Source organism: Acanthaster planci, linkage group LG19, assembly GCF_054643075.1.
Source record: "Acanthaster planci isolate LZ-2023a linkage group LG19, COTS_SCS, whole genome shotgun sequence".
NCBI classification, from domain to species: Eukaryota; Metazoa; Echinodermata; class Asteroidea; order Valvatida; family Acanthasteridae; genus Acanthaster; species Acanthaster planci.
In genome coordinates, this window is record NC_141795.1 from 10,260,721 (window position 1) to 10,280,973 (window position 20,253).

The following is a 20,253-nucleotide window of genomic DNA, read 5'->3' on the forward strand; positions in this document are numbered from 1 at the left end:
CCCCCAAGCTGCAACGGTGGTGGGACGGACCCTTCACGGTGCTACAATGACGTGACCTACAAAGTGCAGTGTAGTGCCCAAGCGAAGGCTCAGATCGTGCATCGCAATCGGCTCAAGCGCTACCTGGGCGACATGCAGCTTGGATGGTGGGAGCGCGCAGCCCGCGGAGCCTTGGCCGAGGAGGCGCCAGCGCGGGCAGGGGGGCAAGGAGCCAGCGGATCTGGCCCTCAGTCCTGCCCACGGGGGCCGTCTCCCCCCGTTGACGAAGGGACCGCACTGGAACCTATTGACGGGGCGAAGTCGGGACACCCTGGCCAGAGCAGCGGCGTGTCGAGCGGGGAGAATTCAGACACAAGCAGCCAGGGAGGCAGCACGCCGGCGGAGCCATCGCCATGCGAGCTGGAGGTGGGGGGTGTGTGCATGACTCACAAGGGGCGGCGGGTTCGGGGCCCGTTGCGTTTCTGCTCCACGCTAACTTCTGAATCTCCCTCTGTTTCTCTCCCCAGGATGGACCGGTTGGCCTGCCCCCACTGTAGGCGGGAATTCCGTCAGCGGACCGGATTTGCAGCGACACCTGAGGACGGCTTGTCCGGAGCTGTTCGCCACCCGGCCCTATACCTGTGAGTGGGGGTGTGGCTGCTGCTTCTACCGCTTGGACATGCGGGATCGGCACCACCGACACTGCGACCACGTCCTCATCGGCCAGGTCCGGGAAGAGGATCCTGACGTCCTGGAGGTTTTTTGCCGGTGACAGGGAGTTGGGGGGTGACGAGTTCCCCGAGAAGCAGCCACCCCCCCTGCCTGCCCTCCGGGGGGAGCCGCCCGGACCTGCCCCCGGTTGGCTGCCGCGGGTGAGCCCTTGCCGTCGGCGCCGAAGGCAGGGTTCGCGGGGCCAGCCGGAACGACGAGACGAGTCGGACTCGCCTTCTGGTGCAGCCTCGGGCCCCCGCAGTGGCCATGGCGGCCGGGACCGCCCCCCGCATCGCTCAGTAGGGACGGGGATGCAGACTGAGGAAGAACCCCCAGCCCCGGTATGGAGCGGGGGCTGTCAGAGTCTGGCCCCCGGCTCGTGGGTGACGTATGCGGGGGGTCTGCCTGCAACTGGGAGTGCGAGCCACCCTGCAAGAGGAGCGGGCCACCAAGATGCAGACACCACGATGGACCCACCCCTCTGTGAGCTTCACCACAACCAGTGGCAGTTGGAGGTAGCCCCCACTGGCCTTGACCACCGCGGCCACCGCCAATTCCGGACCCAGGTGGTTCACACTTATGAGGTCCTGGGCCGGATGTTGTACACCTTCGGTAGTGAGCCGTATGTGCAACACGGTGTCGACGCCGACTACGCCGGGCAGCGGTCCCTGGGGGGCTTCTTACCCCGAGAGCACCGCCTCTGACCCAGTACCCTGAGCAAGTTCCGTGGCGGTTCTAGGACCAGCTGTTCCGGCAGTCGGAGGTCCAGCGGGAGCCCCCTCCACTGCCCACCGGAGTCCGCCCCCCCCGGAGCAGCGAGGCAATGCCGGCGGGCGACGCAGCGACCGGAGTGCCCTCCACACTGGACCCCTGGATCCCCCCCATGGTAGCGCAGAAAACCCTTGGAACCCACCAGACTTGTACTTGTTGCATGGTTCCACTCTTTGTAAGCTGTGCAGGGGTGACCGGGAGGGCCTCGGGCTGGCCTGCCGGGTTGCGCCGCCTCGTTCGGGGACGAACAAGAGTCCTCGGAGAAGGCGGTGTAGAGCCACGTGTCCGGCCGGTGGGGGCGCCAGCTCGGATCCGCATGGAGTTGGCTGGCTGCCCGCGCTGGTATGTGAACAGCCCGCGGTTTTCCCGCTTCGCGCCTGTGCAGTTCCTGCCGACAGGCGCCATGTTTAGAGTTGAGCTAAAAATGCATTGTTGTGGACGACAGCATTAAAACAGATTTCGTGACCAAAACAGCGAGTTGCAGCTGTGTGTCATTCTATACCAGCATCGAACCCTGATCCGTAGGACACGCTACAACTGGTGGCCTCATTTCCTTGTATGCCAATGAGGTGGTAGTGGTTTCTGTACAGTGCAAAAGCATTGCATTGCCAGCAATGCATGGTTCTGACAGTGTCAGACGTACATGGTGTCGGACGTACACATCTGATTCCACAATTTTTGAGTATTTGTTTGAAAAAAATAATTTGGGGAGTGCTGATGTCTAGAAAGAAGGAACTCATTGTGCTTTGTATTGTAAATTTGGCAGTCTTTTGCTAAAGGGTACACTGAGGGGATAAAAAACTGTCATTTTGGTGTCGGACGTACAAAAGAAAGTAAGTGTTATAAAATAAGACATTACATGGAATTTCAAAAGAAAAATGAAAATTCATTTCTGTCAATGTTCACTTACTGGGGCACTCTTCAAACTGTAACAAACTGGAAATTTTATCAGGCTAAAAAACGGAAAATCTTTCAGAGGGGAAATATTTTCCCGAATTTCTAAGTATTTAAAACCAATTTTTTAGTATCATATAAAAGCCAAATCCTTGAATGTTGTTAGAAATGAATGTGACCGGACGTGGGATTCTAGGCCGCTCCTGGTAGTGGGGTGGTAGGTCCATCCTCCAGTGATAGAAGATGAGGCACTCTCCCTTGACCGATTCCCCCAAAGAATTCAGTCGGAAACCGGATGTTGATTTAATTGATTGATTGATTTAATTATTATTTGTGGCTTTCATCTCATCAGCTTCTTTCGGTAAACATTTCCCTGTATGCAAAATTGTTGCATAAGTGGTTACAACCAAAGATATTTATTGTATACAAAATACAACACATTTAATACACTTATACATCTAGTGTACACAATGTTGTAAAAATGTCAAGTTGAAACATTGTATCAACACTTTGTGGTAAATAATTACCCTGGTGTGGTGGCTTAGCAGTGATGTAGCCTAAAGTGGTGCAGGAACCCTGTGGCGGGCAAGTTCCCCAAAAGCTTGAGCTAATGCAAACATAATTCACAAAAGTGGCATGATAAATAATATTCTTAACTACAGGGATTATAGAACTGCAGTATGAATACTTGTATAGAATGCCCACCGCATAAAATATAGACAGCGTACCCCATCTTGTAAGTAAGCACACTATGAAAGCAATGGCCGCGCGACCCACCGATGCGAGTCGTACACAGCCCCAAGCTCCATACACAGCACGGTGTTGCACAGACGAGGCCTACAGCGCACACCACGTCCAACGTAAATGTAACGTAACGTGCTTTGTGTGTATACATATACATGTATATAACGTATGCCACACAGCAATCTATCGCAGAAGAATATGATCATAAAACCACTCAAAAAGTGAATCAAAATCCCACTATCCTTATGTATAAGATCAACTGACATGCTCTATAATGATCAGCGGTTATGATGATGATAAGTCCTGTGAGGGTACTTAACCTAAAAAAGTACAGAAAGTGAAGAATTTTGGAGCAAAACTTTCTTACCTGGGCGTTGCTCGATCAGCAGCGAAATGGCCGCACCCGAGAAAGTTCTCCAACGACGAACGACCACAGCCATAAGTCACTGTTCACAGCGAGGATCCCGGACATATTGCTCCGCCATTCATAAAAAGTGTAAATGCGGATCATTCCAAACCCAAACTGAGGTAACGCATTGGAACTTCCCATGGAACACTAGCAAAACAATGTTTACAATTAGTTAATTTATAATTGAATGTCAATTAAGGGGTATAACCTTAATTAGGACATAAATCGTGATTCCAAAAGGACTGTTTGTTATGGTGGATGTTCAGGCTTATTTCATGGAAAGTGTAGAGTGGTTTTCGGGCTGCGTAATTAATTAGATAAATAGTTTTCCATGCGATGAATTAGAACTACAAAGTACAGGTCACTACATGAAGTATATTTCATGAAAGTATACACCATAAGCTTCAAAATGATATATAATTTGTCACATGGAACTGCCCTTAAATGAGCGTGCAACATGTGTGAGAAATGCAATTGTAACGCTTGGCACTCGTGAGGGTAAACTTTGGTACTGTCAATTCAAGCCTCTATTTTCATTGTACCACCATTAGAGGGGTTCGCAAGTGTGATTGAGGTCTAACCAGTCCAATAGATCAAGCACAACACCCAGCTACATGTAGAAGAAGCACAACTCAAGGGTCTTGACTAAAACATCAAGGTTATTGTTCTGGTTCTTGACAGAAAGTATACATGTACAACTGACAAAAGCTAGGTTCGCAAATTCCCAATGGCTCAAGAACTCCTCAAATATGTTCCCAAAGCTTTGTAAAAACTATATAAAGTAACACACAACAAAGCATTAAATACGTGTAGACTAACGGTAATACTGACAGTAACTTACGATTACAAAGTCATGTATCTTGATCCACATGAACAAACAATTTACGAAAGATTTTCCCAAGCAAAACACAAAGAAAGATACGTATTGGTACATAGTTTCTCATTTCCAGACCCAGATGATAATATAGGAGGTGGATGACCTCCTTGCGTGCACTAGACTTGTAGTTAACAGTATTGGTGATTTCTGGCCACTTGGTCGCATTTCTATCACTAATATTGAACAAACATCGCACAAGATGTCGACCTCCATGGAAAACTTAGACCGTTCCTCTGTTGGTTGGTGTTTGTTTCCTCGGGTAAGTATTACAAAGAGGGCACTTAATGACAAGTTTCATTAACAGCAGTAACCCCAAGGAGTGAGTTCCATGTTGAGATACACACGAGTTCTACAGTAATCTGTCTTGTCTCTGCCTGTTTAAACTTCTAATAATGTCATTACTACCATTAATGTCCACATCGGAGTTGGGATTGACCAGCTCAAAGGTACCTTGGTTCTTATGAATGTGAGTGGGTTTAGGCTGGTCGTATGAACCATGATGTACTGCTGACACGTGATCAGCGGTGTAGATGTATCCTGATGATCATGCCCTTTGTGTAGTGCCCTCTGTTGAAACAGAGTATATTGTCTAATCACAAATAAATGAATGAAGCACGTGTATGTACCTTAACTGCAGCAAGCGCTTCTACTTAATTTTCATCTCTATTCCAGAATTAATAAGAACTAAGGGATGCAAAGAGGTAAATTTATAGGACTTACCGTGTTTGGACTTAGGCTTTCAGTATTGTGTTTGTATTCAATGTGAACTGAGCGGGCATACAGGTAAGACCCTCGTACGTTGGGTCATTATTGTGACTAGTGACTAGTCCCGAGTGGTGGGTGTGTCGTTGAGGGGCTTGGTGGGTTAATTAAGGGGCTATTTGGTGGTGCGGTAAGAGTTCCTTGTGGGAGCTTAGGCCTACGGTCGATTAAGGGTGGATTGCGATTGCTATCTCGCAAGTTGTGAGTGTCGTATTAGCCCTGAGATAGCACTATTGACTTATTCAGGTCCCGGTGGCACTGGATGCACATGGGTTATCGTGGGGCTCATTGCTCCGGGCAAGGTCTAGTCACACAGTCTTCCCATTGATGAGAACACCCTCTGCTGGTATATTGGTTGAGTGTGTTGGTGAATAAATCAGCCGCTTATTAATTGTTGTATATAAGTCAAGAGTCCAGGCGAAGCTTATTTCAAGTCAGGTCTGTCCGGGTTACGCCACTAAGTTTCGACCAATCAGATTAGCTGTCATCTCGACGAAGACCAACTTTCTTGGGGGACGGTATACTTCGGTCCCAACGGACTCGTCCCTAGCCCCTCAGGGACTCTCTGGTGAGCCGTCCGACGTGCCGTGCCTCGAGGAGGAGGGTGCCCTTGCCTTCGTCGGAGGGGCGTGGCGTCACATTACTCTGCATTCTTTAAATTTGTCCATTTCTCTGATGTTTGTCACACTTATAATCGATGTACACTACTGTCTTAATCTGGATAGTTTGTGAACTACTGTATTGTTATTTACAGTTTTCACAGAGCCACAAACAAACCAGAGGCTTCAGTTGAGACCCTTGTTAACCCTGAACCTGTAACTTCTGAACTGATTTACGTCATGTGTGTCAGAACCCCCTATAGCACTAGCACTACCACCGCTGAGTGATTAATGCCGGGCCTAATAAGACCTGCGCAACTACTGAAATGCTGCCTCTACTATAGCAGGATTCTGCTCTGTAGGTACGTGGTTCCACTGGTCTGGTTGTGTTAACAGTCAGATGGGCTAGACCCTGTTGTGCACATACATGTAGAAATTTATATATATACATGTACATGTAGGAACATTTGGTTTTCTCTTCAAGCAAACTTTAATTCTAAATTCTGATAGGTCAGTTTATGGCAACAAATGGTGTGATATAACTTTATCTTTAAGCAAACAAATTCTCAGCACTGAGTGGTCAATCCATGGCAACAGTGTGACATATAAATTGTTTTGCATGGTCCATGTCAAACTCTGCCTGATGTCCTATTCTAACTCTGCGCATTGCACTGTTTTCATTCAAAAAGCAAACACACAGCTGCAAAGTTTACTGTAAATTCAAACCTGGCACATTTGCTCACATTGAGCCCACTAAAATCTTCACTGCTTGTCGATTTGCTTGCAGATAAATTTGTTATCATGCTCACGCTCATTGAACAGGGAATAATGTAATGCACCTGTGTCAGGTATACCACCAGGATAAAGTTACTGAACAGAGATGCATTACAGTACTCCATGTTCCACTCGTGCTTATGTGATAATAGTATTGCACGATTCACATCAAACCCCATGATGAGAGGCAGTATTCTAATTCAGTAAAAGCAAAATGCACAGCTGCAAAATGTACTGTAAACTCAAGGGTTGCACATTTGTGTGCACACGTTCCCAAAGCATCTTTACTGCAACATTTGCTTTAATTTATTACACTCGTATTGGTGAAACATGACATTGTGGTGTATGGCACACAGAAGCACTACAATATTGTAGCGTGTCCCGCTGAACAGGGTTCGACGCTGTGAAGAACGACACTCAGGTGCAACTCACTGTTCTGGTCACAAAAATCTCTTCTTTATTCTGTCGCGTACACTACAATGTGCTCTTCCGACAAGCTCTTAACATGGCGCCCATCGGCAGGGACTGCGCAGGCGCGAGGCGGGAAAACCGCGGGCCGTTCGCATACCAGCGCGGGCAGCCAGCCAACTCCATGCAGGTCCGAGCTGGCGCCCCCACCGGTCGGACCCGCTGGCGCTACACCGCCTTCTCCGAGGACTCTTGTTCGTCCCCGAACGAGGCAGCGCAACCCGGCGGGCCGGCCCGAGGCCATCCCGGTCGCCCCTGCGCACTGAGCTAACAAAGAGCGAAAACAAGCAACAAGTACAAGTCTGGTGGGTTCCGAGGGTCTTCTCCGCTACCATGTGGGGGATCCAGGGGTCCAATGTGGAGGAGACTCCGGTCGTCGTGGTGCCCACCGGCGTTGCCTCGCTGCTCCAGGGGGGCGGACTCCGGTGGGCGGTGGAGGGGGCTCCTGCTGGACCTCCGACCTCCACTGGCTGTGGTGAAGCTCACAGAGGGCCGGGTCCATCATGGTGTCTGTGTCTCTGGTGGCCCGCTCCTCCTGCAGAGTGGCTTGCACCCCCAGTCGGAGGCGGATCCCCCTGCATACGTCACCCAGGATCCGGGGGGCAGACTCCGGCGGCCCCCGCTCCAAACTGGGGCTGGGGGTTCTTCCTCAGTCTGCGTCCCTGTCTCCACTGAGCAGTGCAGGGGGGCGGTCCCGGCCACGGCGGCCCCGGGGCCGCACTGGAAGGCGAGTCCGACTGGTCTCGTCGTTTTGGCCGGCCCCGCGACCCCCGCCTTCGGCGCCGAGAGGTCACCGGCGGCGAGGGCTCACTTGCGGCAGCCAACCGGGGGCGGGTCCGGGCGGCTCCCTCCGGAGGACCGGCAGGGGGGAGTGACTGCTCCATGGGGAACTCGTCACCCCCCAACTCCCCGCCGCCCCTTGCGAGTCACGCGCGCTCCCCCTGCCTCCGGCTCGTACGGCGATGGCTCCGCTGGCGCGCTGCCTCCCTGGCTGCTTGTGTCTGAATTCTCCCCGTTCGACATGCCGCCGCTCCGGCCAGGGTGTCCCGACTTCGCCCCGTCAATAGGTTCCAGTGCGGTCCCTTCGTCAACGGGGGGAGACGGCCCCCATGGGCAGGACTGAGGGCCAGATCCGCTGGCTCCTTGCCCCCCTGCCCGCGCTGGCGCCTCCTCGGCCAAGGCTCCGCGGGCTGCGCGCTCCCACCATCCAAGCTGCACGTCGCCCAGGAAGCGCTTAAGCCGATTGCGATGCACGATCTGAGCCTTCGCTCGGGCGGTACGCTGCACTTTGTAGGTCACGTCGTTGAGGCGTTGGCACTGGAATACTGGAAAAAACTCTTATCAAGGGTTGCTTTTCTATTGTATGAATGTACTTTAACTATGTGTGGGTATGGGAGTGCCAGATTGCCACTGCCAGAGTGTGTCTTTGCCACTCTGGCCAGGCCCATTCTTTCTTTGTATAGTGTCTTTGTTGCTTTTGTAGTTTAACTAGGCTTGGGTCTGGGAGTGCCAGAGAGGTCTTTGCCAATCTGGCCAGACCCATTCTTTCTTTATATAGTCTATTTGTTGCTTTTGTAGTTTAACTAGGCGTGGGTCTGGAAGTGCCAGAGAGGTCTTTGCCAGTCTGGCCAGACCCATTCTTTCTTTATATAGTCTCTTTGTTGCTTTTGTAGTTTAACTAGGCTTGGGTCTGGGAGTGTTAGAGTGGTTTTGGCCACTCCGGCCAGACCCATTCTTTCTTTATATAGTCTCTTTGTTGCTTTTGTAGTTAACTAGGCATAGGTCTGGGAGTGCCAGAGAGGTCTTTGCCACTCTGGCCAGACCCATTCTTTCTTTTGTTCCTATTTGCCTCCAGCTATTGCAAAAGAATGTTCTTTGTTACAGTTTCCTTACTTAAGTTGGTGTCTCCAGGAATGAGTGAGGCAGGGGGAGCGGGTTAGCGTAGCGGTTCTTTCCTGGCTTTGCACCAATGAGGCCCGGGTTCGAGTCTAGTTTATTCCTTAATTTGGTTTGGCACCCTGGATGTCCCTTTGCTTTGCCTGAGCCATTTCTGTTGGAACATTTTCTGTACATAAAAATGTGAAACCAGAAGGCAATTTTGCTTGTGATTATTTATGTACTGGTGTCCCGTTACAATACCTGCATATGCACCTGATGATGACCTTGCTGTAACAGAAGTAGATAACAGTGTCTGATGTTAAGGTTGATTTTCTTCCAGGATAGGTTCTGCAATCTCCACAGCCAAAACTGCAGCACATGTAGTTCAAGCTGCTGGTGGGCTGAGTCGACTGAGGGGCCAAGTCCTTTCCCACAGTGAAGCACACATCGATGTGTCCTTTATCATTGATGGTTCTGAGGTGAGCAACTGCAGTGATAGCTTTGGTGGATGCGTGTAAGAATATGCACAACTCATTGCGTTGCATCATGGTAAGTGACTTCAAAGCATAGATACAAGTAACGGGAGGATCGTTTAGCTGATGTAGTGAATCCGTGCTTCCCATTCTTTCAGCTTCTCATTAGGAAGTGGTATGTCCTAGCTACAAGCCTCAGTAGTGAGTTGACGCCGTAGAGCTCAATCTGCCTGATATGGTGATTGCATGTGGCTATTAGCTGAGGGGACCAAAAGGCGCCGTTAACTTTTGAAAGGACTCCACATCATGTGAACAGTTTGTCAGCAGCTAACGCCTTGAACTTGAATGTGTCTGTTGCCATTACCCAACGCAGACCAAGACTTCACTGAACGGATTTAGCATCCCCTCCAAGGCCAAGGTCCTTCATGCTAGTAGCATGGTCCTCTGGAGAAAGAGCTTCTGTCACGGCAGTGCTATTTGATGCGATCTTGTGCAGTCGTAGGTTTGATTCTGCCAGCAGTGCTTGGATTCTTTGCAGCAAATCGAGAGCCTCCATATGTCTGTGGGCAGAGACTTGAGTCAATAATTGACATGGAAAAGTCTCATGACAAACTTCCTTGTGTCTTCACCAGAGTTGCCCCCACCTTCTCCGACAGCTCGATGGGGACTATACAATACTGCAGGAGATGGAGTGTTGCAAAAGGTATGGTCTTTCATTCTGTACTCAACCACATCCCTAAATGTCTCATCTCTGCACAAGAGGACCACCCTAATTTGACCTTGTTCTGATGCTAAATGTCGGCACATTTCTCTCCATCTTTGAGACAGTGGTAGCTGTGCATGGTTTTTCTCGAATATTTTCATGAAGGCGACAAAACACTTTTCCATCTCAGGCTTCTTGTTAAAGCCGTAACTTAGTGAGGCAAGATGAGTGAGTGCATGTTGTCAGTTGTTGGAAAGGAGACCATCTCAATAAACTGAATGGGACGGGTGCCACCCACCTGTTGGTGCCATCCCTGTAGACATCATTGAAAGTCTTCATAAGAAGATTGTGTCCTTGATTGAGAGGGTAGGCTTGTCATCGTGACTAGATTGGATCACATCTCGCCCAAGTTCCTTGTCTCATACTTTTCTGGCATGTCATTGGTTGTACATCTGAGATAAACCGTCTTGCTGCTCCCCCCTGTAGCTCGTCATCACTTGAAGATGAATGTAAATCACATATTGAGTGAGAAAGGATGGTCCTTTCATCTCCAGTGTCTCATCTCTGTGGGTTTTGAAGCTACCCAAACTCGGGTTTTGTGCATTCCTGAGGCAAATTTTACCAACCAGAACCCAACCCATGTCAAATCACTGTAAATGGAGGGCTGTGTATGTTGGCCATTGATTTGCTTTTCCACACTCACAGGATATCTTTTCCTAGTATCAGACAAATTTGGGCATTTGGGTTAAGGTTCGGGATAAGGGCTGCCACAGACTCAAGATAGGGCTGCCTCATCAGGTGTTATTTCATCGTTTTTCCTTGAGGATTTCTTACCTTGATAGGTGGGGGAGATCAGGTAGACTTACATGTATTCCTCCATTCACTGCCTTAATGTGGAAGTTGTCAGCCTGTTTTCCAATCCTTCCTGTAACCCATGCACAAGTTTGGAGCGAGTAGGGTGATGGACTACTTTGTGTGTTGAAAAGATCAAAGAAATTTGACCTTGCCAATGACCGATTGCTCTAATCATTGAGTATGGAATACGTCCTAACTGCTGCCTTGGGATGCCGTCTTGAGTGCACCTACATATTAGTACAGGACTGTGCTGTCAAACAGTTGTTGCCTACCTCCGGATTTGGCTCAAGGTCATCCAGTGGTCACTTTCGTGGCAGTTATTTCATGAAACTTTAAGAAACCTAAAATCAAATTTAAGCTGCTCTTATCCTTTCCTATTTCCTTCAGCCGATTATTAGCTGTATTTGAATGGTCCTCATGCATGAGGCCCTACCCCCAGAACTGTGAGGTTCGATATCCTTTGCACTCCCATACGGGAGTGTGGCAGACAACAAACCACTCAGTTCTGGGGGTACTGAGGCCTTTATGAGGTAATGGTAGATTTGGATCGATTGCTGTTTCCTCATTTGCTGTTTCCTCATTTGCTGTTTCCTCATGTACACAGTTTGCAGGTTAGGTAAGTGTAAAGGTCATTTTCTGGCCAGTGGACAAATTGGCATTTACACTTTTCTGAATGATCATGATGATTACAGCCAAACATTGTCATTAATGTGGCTCTTATAAGTGTTCTGTGGACTGTTTGCATATTCAGGGCAAAGGGCACCTAATGATGTCATTTTCATGCAAAACAGGTTAACTATATATATACTTCAGTTCTTAGACTTTTAAAACTGATGAATCATCTACATCAGTTCCAACCCTCTAAAAGGACCTGATGTGTCTTTGCAAATAAAGATCAAAGGTTAGCCAGTAATCAGCATCGGTCGTTTCCCCATTTACATCCTGTGGAATGGCCGGCATAACATTTGTTCAGTTAAATGTGTCTGTACTGTCAAAATATGCACCATTTGTAGACAGGTCAATGTTCACAGAATGGTCAGCAATTATTGAGTGTTGACCATCAACTGATATTTTTTGTTTGTGGTGCGCAGTTAAATGTATCTTGCTCCTGTCTGACGGTGGGTTTTGTTCATGCAATTCAAACCCTTAATTTGTTGCCAGCTAGCCAAGTGTCAACAATTCAAGAAATCTGAACTCTGTGTGAAACCAGCCAAAAAGTGGGGATTTTTCAAAGCATTTCGCTTTACGAGTCTACACTTGGTAATTATGATGACGCATGACTTCAAATAACTTTATTTTAATATAAATATAATAAAAAATTGTTGTGCAACAATGGAATGCACTTGCCAGCTAACTCTTGACAACCAGCTTAATTACAGACTAATTCGCCTTTTTCAAAGGCCAAAATGAGAGTGCAGGCTTCAATTGATATCAAGTACATGTAGTTATTCACATAAAGTAAAAAGAATTTTTGGGCTAATCAATTCAAATAATTCACTATTCAAATATTTGACCTTCAATTTGATCGAACATCTGACTATTCGGTTGTACCAACTGGCAGATTGTTGATGAATAATTTATGTACAAAATCAGTTGCAATAATGCTTACAATTGTACATTGTAATCACTTTAATAGCTTCTCACGTCTACGAGTATCTCCAGCCATGATTTGGCAAGATTTAAGAGACAAATAATACTTCTTGTCCCATTGAAAATTTCTGTTCCTTTTAAATTTTTTAATGAATAATCGTTGTAAGATTTCTGTCGCTTTTCATTTGAATCTGCTTGAAACAAGCCTCCAGGGGGCAATTTTTCTCATTTAAATAAAACTAAACAAAATTCTCCCTTCATTTTCATGAATTTTGCATTTACATATTCAAATTTGGAAAATAATATTCAAATACAATAATTGATTGGATATTCGGCTCAGCCCTACTCGCATGACTTGACAAATTTGCACAATTGTACTTGTTATCTCAAAGTTGTCAGAAATATACACAGTTCCTTAAAATGAGCTGCTAAAACATGTGCATGCATGTGTATTAACTAAATAAAATATATTCAATGATCCCGTACCATGCCACAGATAAAGCCTAGTATAACATTAACATCTTCAAAACAGACCCAGATTAATATACAGTGTATCTAGTATCTATGCTTTTCAGCAGGCATCATTGGTTCTGCCTCTTGTTTATATATTAGCAACTGTAAACCAACCTGGCACATCAAAGCCACAAACATGGAAGTTTCAAGAAACCCCCCAACTTTAAGTCAGAGATTGAAAACCAGTAGATCTAAAGACTCATCCATAGTCCTCATTCTCGTAATTATTAAACTGTGATATAGTGTTATGAGCTTTAATATATTTAGAGAGCCCAACAGGATTAAAAATACAAAAAACTTATACTAAACCTACTGTAAAAAACTGTATTAAACAAATGTCTGCTTACATTAATGTTTCAAGTTTTGATCAAAAATGAATTTCAGCCTAAACATTTCAGTTAAACATAAGGTGATAAAGTATACATTTTGCCACTTACTGATTCAAAAGATGTGAATGTAGACTAATATACATATACATATTCATCAACAAATAAATAGTAATTACAATGGGGTTTTTGTGAAGGATTCAACATGGCATTTTGTAGATTATAAAATCACAACACACTTTTGATGTTGCACAATACACTTGTATCTATTTTAGCAGCAAACAGAGTGATTGAAAGACAGGAAGTATGAGATGGTCTCGTCCTGCATCACACAGAAACAGTGTGCTGACGTAAGCACAATGAAAATGCTACATCCCCATGTATCCAAGATTTGGGAAAGAGGATCAGCTCAAGATCACGGAACAATTCATGAGTCATTCGAAATCATTTTAGTACCAGAAACAAATTGTTTGAAATCATTTTCCAAAGAATTCCTTCTATAACCTCTAGTGGGGGGTGAATTCCCCTGGCACCATACCTCCATACAGGGCAAGAGGTTGATCAAAATGGTGGCACAACAAAATTTTTATTGCTTGTAGAATCTTAGAATACATGTACACATATATCTGGTTCAAACTGCAAAATACAAGATTTTGTCTTCAGGGATTTACGTTAGGTGAATACAAAACAAAGTGACAGTAAATAACTCGAGGGTGTTAGTATAGCCCCAGCTTTCAAAGTTCATGTACAGAAAGTCATTAATTGTCAACATTAGTTTTTAAAAATACAGTAATCTCACTAAACTGTTTGTTTAAGTTATATTTTTTTACCCCAGCTGTTCTGTATTGTTTAAAGAGATTCCCCATATTAACTTGCCAAAGCTCTGTTGAAGAAATCCTTCCCAAAATGTTATTCCTTTACATTAATACATTTTAAATATTGAGACTGATCTCCAGAATATACCCTAGAACATCAGCGATGCTCCTGCATTTGCTTTGAAGAAAATAGAGCAGAGTGTTCCACTTACCAGCCACTCACATAACTTTTGAGTAGTTGTCATTATTAAACATCACCAAAAACAAGAAAAATATCAAAAATGAATGCAAAATAAAAAACGGTGCAGAATGCAAGTACAGACAAAATAGACAATGACAAGAGGGCAACTACAGACAAGCATGAAACACAGCAGAAATATAATCTTCAAAACTGAGTAAGTTAGGGGAACATAAAGGTGTGAGAAATCATGAGCGAAGGGCACCAAAAAGCTGACAACAAAAGTAAACTAAACTGAGGCACTCTATGAAGGCAACCTGTTCTGGTAATCAACACCTACAGTACTTAACATGTTTCAGAAAATTTCTGTGCACAAAAACTATGCAAACAAGCTGCACTGGTACATTAAGGGCTGGTAGTAATATAATTTGGTATGGCTGCCAAAACAATGCCACAGAAGCTTGGCAGTGAAGGGGGACCTTTATATCATTCCAGAATCGCTCAAAAGGGGCGTGGTTTCTCTCTGATTACTCTGTCGATTGCCCCTGTCCAAAGTGTTTTTCTTACTGCTCTCATCATCAGTATCCAGAGGTTGGTCAAGCTCAGCATCCTTCACGTACACATAACCCCTTGCAATCAGCAAAAAGCACACAAAATCAATGGTCATGATCCCAGCAAGAAGGAGAAAAAAATACTCCAGGTGGCCATTGTTGACTTCATTAGGGATCCACTCTGCCTCTGCAATTACAAATCAAGTGGGGATGTATTTCTCCTTCCTTTTTTTCTAAAAACAATTTAATATTCAAATTTAGTTTCTCTAGACTATATAAACCAATCGTCTGATTCTTGATTCTCAGACAAAATATTTTGACAATTTAGGGGATTGTTTAGTCAGGTAGCTATTATTGCCTAGCAAGTGACCGATGCAAGGAATTCCTTTTCCTGAAAATTTACAGCATTGTTCAAAAGTTCCAAATTCATTCTTGGTGATTTTCGGAAATAGTGTCAAAAAGATCCACAAATATATCCACAATGTATACGTTGCCAGTCTTGTCTGATTTTCTCAAAAGCCAAACAAATCTGACAACTTACACAAAATTTCCTATGGTGCTTTTGAATACATGTAGTAGCTACATCTTCAGCATAAAGGCACCTTTCCATAGGCGATTTTGACAGCCGAACGCTACGCACACATGTATTATGTTAATGGAGTTGTTTTTGTGTCCTTGAAAGTGAAACGCATGAATGTATCGTGTACGCAGTGCACCCCAAACGTATATATGGAAAGGCACCTTCATGGTGATTGTTATACACTACCAAGCAAACGCAAAAAGCATCCTAGAATTAAATTACGTCATATTCGTCTTGCATTGCATCACTTGTTATACAATCACTTGTATTTTGGTCTGTGATGGCCACCAGACCTAAAATGTATTACGCATCAATAAGTAGGTGAATTGTCAGGAACTGGAACCCGAATAATATACATACACCAAGTCATTCTCTCACATGATTCATTCAAGCTTTACGCCACTAACCACCTGCTCCACCATAATATATGTACACTGATTTCTTTGTGCTACACACAAGTATTGTGAGCATAGTGCCGTACATTTCTTAAATTTATACCTGTATGATACAGCAACAGTCAAATACTTTGAGAAATACAAACCTCACTTTTGTTCGCATGCATGCATGTAAATACACGTAGGTGGAAAAGTTGATGCAATGGCCATTCATGTACATTATATATGTACTCAAGTCTGATTTGCCGAGAGTATACTTGTATATGTAGAACAGTTGCAAACATGGCAAAAGTTTGTGGGATGGCTTGAGTAAACCAGAGCTTTTGCTAGTTAATTTGGCAGAGAGATATATTTCTTGATCCAAGTTTCCATACTGACCTCAAACTGAAGTAAACTAATTTTTAACTAACAAATGTCTGACTTGCCTGATGTAATTGCATTCATGATCGTAACAAGTAGTGATCCAATGTAGCTGCCAAGTCCAGAAGTTAAGAGAAATAGCCCCATGACAACTCCTTGCATAGCTTTGGGGGATTGAGAGTATGCAAACTCCAGGCCTGCAATGAGGAGCAAAGTTTGAAGATGCATAAATAAAGTATCCTCTTGAACTGGGTGCTATGTGTAAAAATCAAACAGCTATATGCCACTCGACACTTACATTCATCTCAAGTGAACAAAATAATTAGATCTGGAAATCCTATTCCAAATATTCTCTCTGAAGTAAAGATCTTATGTACTTGTATATGGCTTCCCTTTGTCACTCTTAAGTTACCTGAGGTAATATCTGTAGTTTTAAGGTACAATGTTGGTGGAATTAGAGGGGGATTGGTTCCCAGGAAGTAGCCACATCTTACCCAAAATATTTATTTTAACCATCTTGTATTCCCATTATAAGTACTATGCTTTTCAACATAGTGATAAAAACCCGTTCCTAATCTTCCTTTTCCATTTCAATCAATTTATTTCATAATATGGGCTTTTCTTGTTCCTGATTTACAGATATTTTGACTGGATTGTACTACTGTATGATTTGTATCACTGTTTATCACACATTATGTGGTATTAATTGTGAGTCTAGTTTTGTCTCTGTTTTAATTCCTTTAAATGTCTTCAATTTCAAGTCTTTTTTAGGAAATCTAATGCTTGAGTCCTCCATCAGAAAAGATATCCCTATCCTATAAGTCACACAAGTCTGCAGCCTAATTGTTAATATTTAAAGGCTAAATGCTAAGTAAGGAGTAAAGGTTTGGGGTAGCAGTACATGTACTGTATGTATAGCAATTCTCTTTTGTGAGTTTGTGAGGCTCTGAAAAGAACCGTGAGGGATGGGATGTTTCAAGAAGTGTGCTTTGTTGAAGACTAGTGTCTATCAATATCAGATATTTGAATAATCAATACATCAGAAATCTGATATTGAGTAAATTTGACATACTGAATACTCCCATGTAGATCTAGTAAAATCCCATTATAACTCAAAATAGAACAACTTAAACTCCATTTATCTCAAATTTAGTCACACTTTATTCCCATAAAAAAGAAAGGGATTTCACATGTATAGGCCAATACATAAATTATGGGCCAATACATAAACTTCTGAACTAGAAACCTGCATGTTCAGATGTTCCCCCAAAATGAGGAGGATCGAGGCATGTATGTTCACCCAGTACTGGCGGTGTATCAATTTAGTTACCATTGTACGGGGTGGTGCATGACAGGGGTACCCATATGTTCCGGTCCTGTATCCTGCGACTAGAGCTTCAAATTGCACCACGTGTTGCCAACAAAGAGTGCAACATAACTCGTCGAAAACATTTCTTGTAGGGGATAAGCTGAAGATGCCCAACATGTATGTTTGCAAAGGACGTAAGTAATGACATACATGATAAATCCAAAGTGCAAAAGTTTTTTTTAAAAGTGTGACTAACACCTTCACTTAATGTCCTCAGAAGCCAGTACCGATACTTGATATATCATAAACTGATTATTATCGACACTATTAAACTCTACTGAAGCTACACTATTCAAATATCAACTGATTGACTTTCAGTTAGGTTATGAATTGTTTTCACAGCGTGAACCAGGTTTTTAAGTTCATGAATGATTTGGCTTTAAAAACTTGCAAGCTAATGACAATCAAGATGGTCTTTAGTTCAATGCTGGCTTCACCTTTATGGGTTTCACATTCTTGTAAAAATCCTGGGTGCAAGGATGTCAAGATGCTTTTACAGGAAGAGAGAAAATAAAACAAATTTTCACTACTCAAAAAAGGCTATTGCATATTTGATAACAGAATTATTTACATGTATAAAGAAACACATGGTAAGACTATCTTTTAATTTTCTTCCTTGAACTGAGACAGTGTTTGCCTGTAGGCCAAACTACATGTAAATCAAACACAACATGATCTATTGCATGTGATACTGCATGTACTGTGTGCTATATAAATGTACACTGTACATGCATCGTTCTGGCAATGACGTCATCTAATCAGCCTGGGAGCACGAACGGCCAAAAGGGGATTCTCTGTGGGCGGAGAAACACAGGATCTTGTATTCATTTTGTGCGGTCACAATAGACCTACAACATAAGGTAGTAAGGCAGTGTTTACCGCAGTGCATTGTGGATGAAAGGTATATATATATATATATATATATGGCATGTGTATCGACCTGACACCAAAAAAAAAAAGAAACAACAAATTTAAAATCCTGATTATCATCCGAAATGGTCCATGTGAACTGCTGTGTTCCATTGTGTTTATCAAGCACTCAACGAACGCCAGAACTGCGTTTTTTTAACTTCCACGGGACCGCAGGAGGTGACAGATTTAGATAAGTTCCGTGAGAAATAATGCCATCAAAGCAAAGTCCAAGTAGTATTGTAAATGGTGGTTCTGACCAAAATGACCCTCCTATACCTACCCGACTAAAACAAAAGTGACATTTCCAAAACTTAAAGTGAAAACACTCACTCTATACACCTCCCAAACTCGATAAAACATACCCAACACGATAAAATGCACCCACCTCAATAAAACATACCCACACCCCGCACAACCCTCACCAGATTGAGAGACTGATGCTTCAAAAATTTTTCTAACTGTATAATAAAACAGAGATGTCAGACCAAAAAACCAACATCAATTGTTACTTTGCAAATACACAATTCAAAGATCTCAACGTTATATATGCTTGTGATTTTGAACATTGTTTAAATTCTGTTCCTATGAATCGATGTAACGATTGTGTAGATTGCAAATATTGCACCAATTGCACCGACTGTAAAAATTGTATCAATTGTGAAAATAGCATTGATTGTGAAAAATCTCGTAATTGTTTTAACTGTGAAACTTGCATGGGATGTAAAAGCATCAAAGATTGTACAAACTGCATAGCATGTGTTGATTGTAAATATTGTGATCAATGTTGCGAGAGTGACTGATGTGACGAGTGCGAAAGATGCAATAATAGCATAAAATGTGACGATTGCAAAAAATGCGATGGATGCATTAATTCTAATACCTGCCAGCGTTGTGAAAACTGCAACGATTATTTTTGTTGCATCAACTGTTGTGATCTAAATGGTGAATATTATTTAGTATTTGTATATTACGACGATATAGGTTATGGTTGTTATAAAAGAATGAGATCAAGAGCGCCAAACGACCAGAGTCAAAATATGAAAAGGAGAAAGAAGCAGTAAAACTTGACAATCAAACACGACAAAGAAGCTGAACCACAACCGCACACAATTTTTTAAAAAATCACACTATATATTAAACACAATGTTCTGGTCTTATGCTACAACATCAGATTACAATGAGATATACCACTTGCTCAGTAAAACAACTCCTAAAGAAGAATATGTTAAACCAGAAGAAACATGTAAACACGGCAATAAGAGAATAGAAGACAGATTTGTATATTGTTATGATTGTTTTCAAAGATTGTTCCCTTATCCAAGCTTTGAAGTAGAAAACGTAAGTGGCAAATACAATCAGCGCTTTGTTTACAAAAGGCCCCCATATCTAAAACGAAAAAAATTCTCAATTAACTAGACATTCATACCAATAAAGCAAGTGATATAGAATACAAATTACACCACATCTTAGCAGGCATGATTTATAGAGGGAAACCACTCAGGGCGTTGGTGGCGGTGTGTTATCAAGACGCAACCAAAAAACCTGTAGATAAATTCAAGCAATTGTTTCGAGTCTCTGAGAAACACTTTGCCAATGCCGTCATAAACTTTATGAAGAAGATATTTAAAATCGGTTTATTATAAATGGAATCACATTCTTTTTATTCAACCACTTATAATATTTTACGTTGTTATGGTCCCAGCCTTGCAGGCCGTTTGCTCGAGTAACTTCGAGGCTTGGCTTTTCCGAGTGGCTTTCGTCTTGCGT

At 43.7% G+C, this 20,253-nt stretch overlaps 2 protein-coding genes across 4 annotated transcripts in view; both read right to left on the bottom strand.

The window, feature by feature from the left end:
• Positions 1 to 812: 812 nt before the first annotated feature.
• LOC147796021 (uncharacterized) lies at positions 813 to 6,330 on the bottom strand. Of its 2 annotated transcripts, XM_087130162.1 has the most exons (3): positions 4,350 to 6,330; positions 3,467 to 3,655; positions 813 to 2,962 (listed from the first exon to the last, which is right to left on the bottom strand). In XM_087130162.1, exon 3 carries the CDS (start codon positions 1,864 to 1,866, stop codon positions 1,426 to 1,428), a length of 441 nt encoding a protein of 146 aa, XP_086986288.1. In that variant the 5' UTR covers positions 1,867 to 2,962; positions 3,467 to 3,655; positions 4,350 to 6,330; the 3' UTR covers positions 813 to 1,425. The 2 variants fall into 2 exon arrangements, with proteins under 2 accessions (XP_086986288.1, XP_086986287.1); XM_087130161.1 differs by having other exon boundaries at positions 813 to 3,655.
• A 5,831-nt stretch (positions 6,331 to 12,161) lies between these two features.
• Positions 12,162 to 20,253, bottom strand: part of LOC110986826 (solute carrier family 15 member 4-like) — a 58,848-nt gene continuing 50,756 nt past the window's right edge. For both annotated transcript variants that reach the window (XM_022249052.2, XM_022249051.2), the window contains exons 8-9: positions 16,271 to 16,402; positions 12,162 to 15,057 (exon numbers count right to left, since the gene is read on the bottom strand). In XM_022249052.2, the coding sequence (XP_022104744.2) occupies positions 14,801 to 15,057; positions 16,271 to 16,402 (389 nt within the window). In that variant the 3' untranslated portion in view covers positions 12,162 to 14,800. The remainder of the gene's footprint in view (positions 15,058 to 16,270; positions 16,403 to 20,253) is intronic.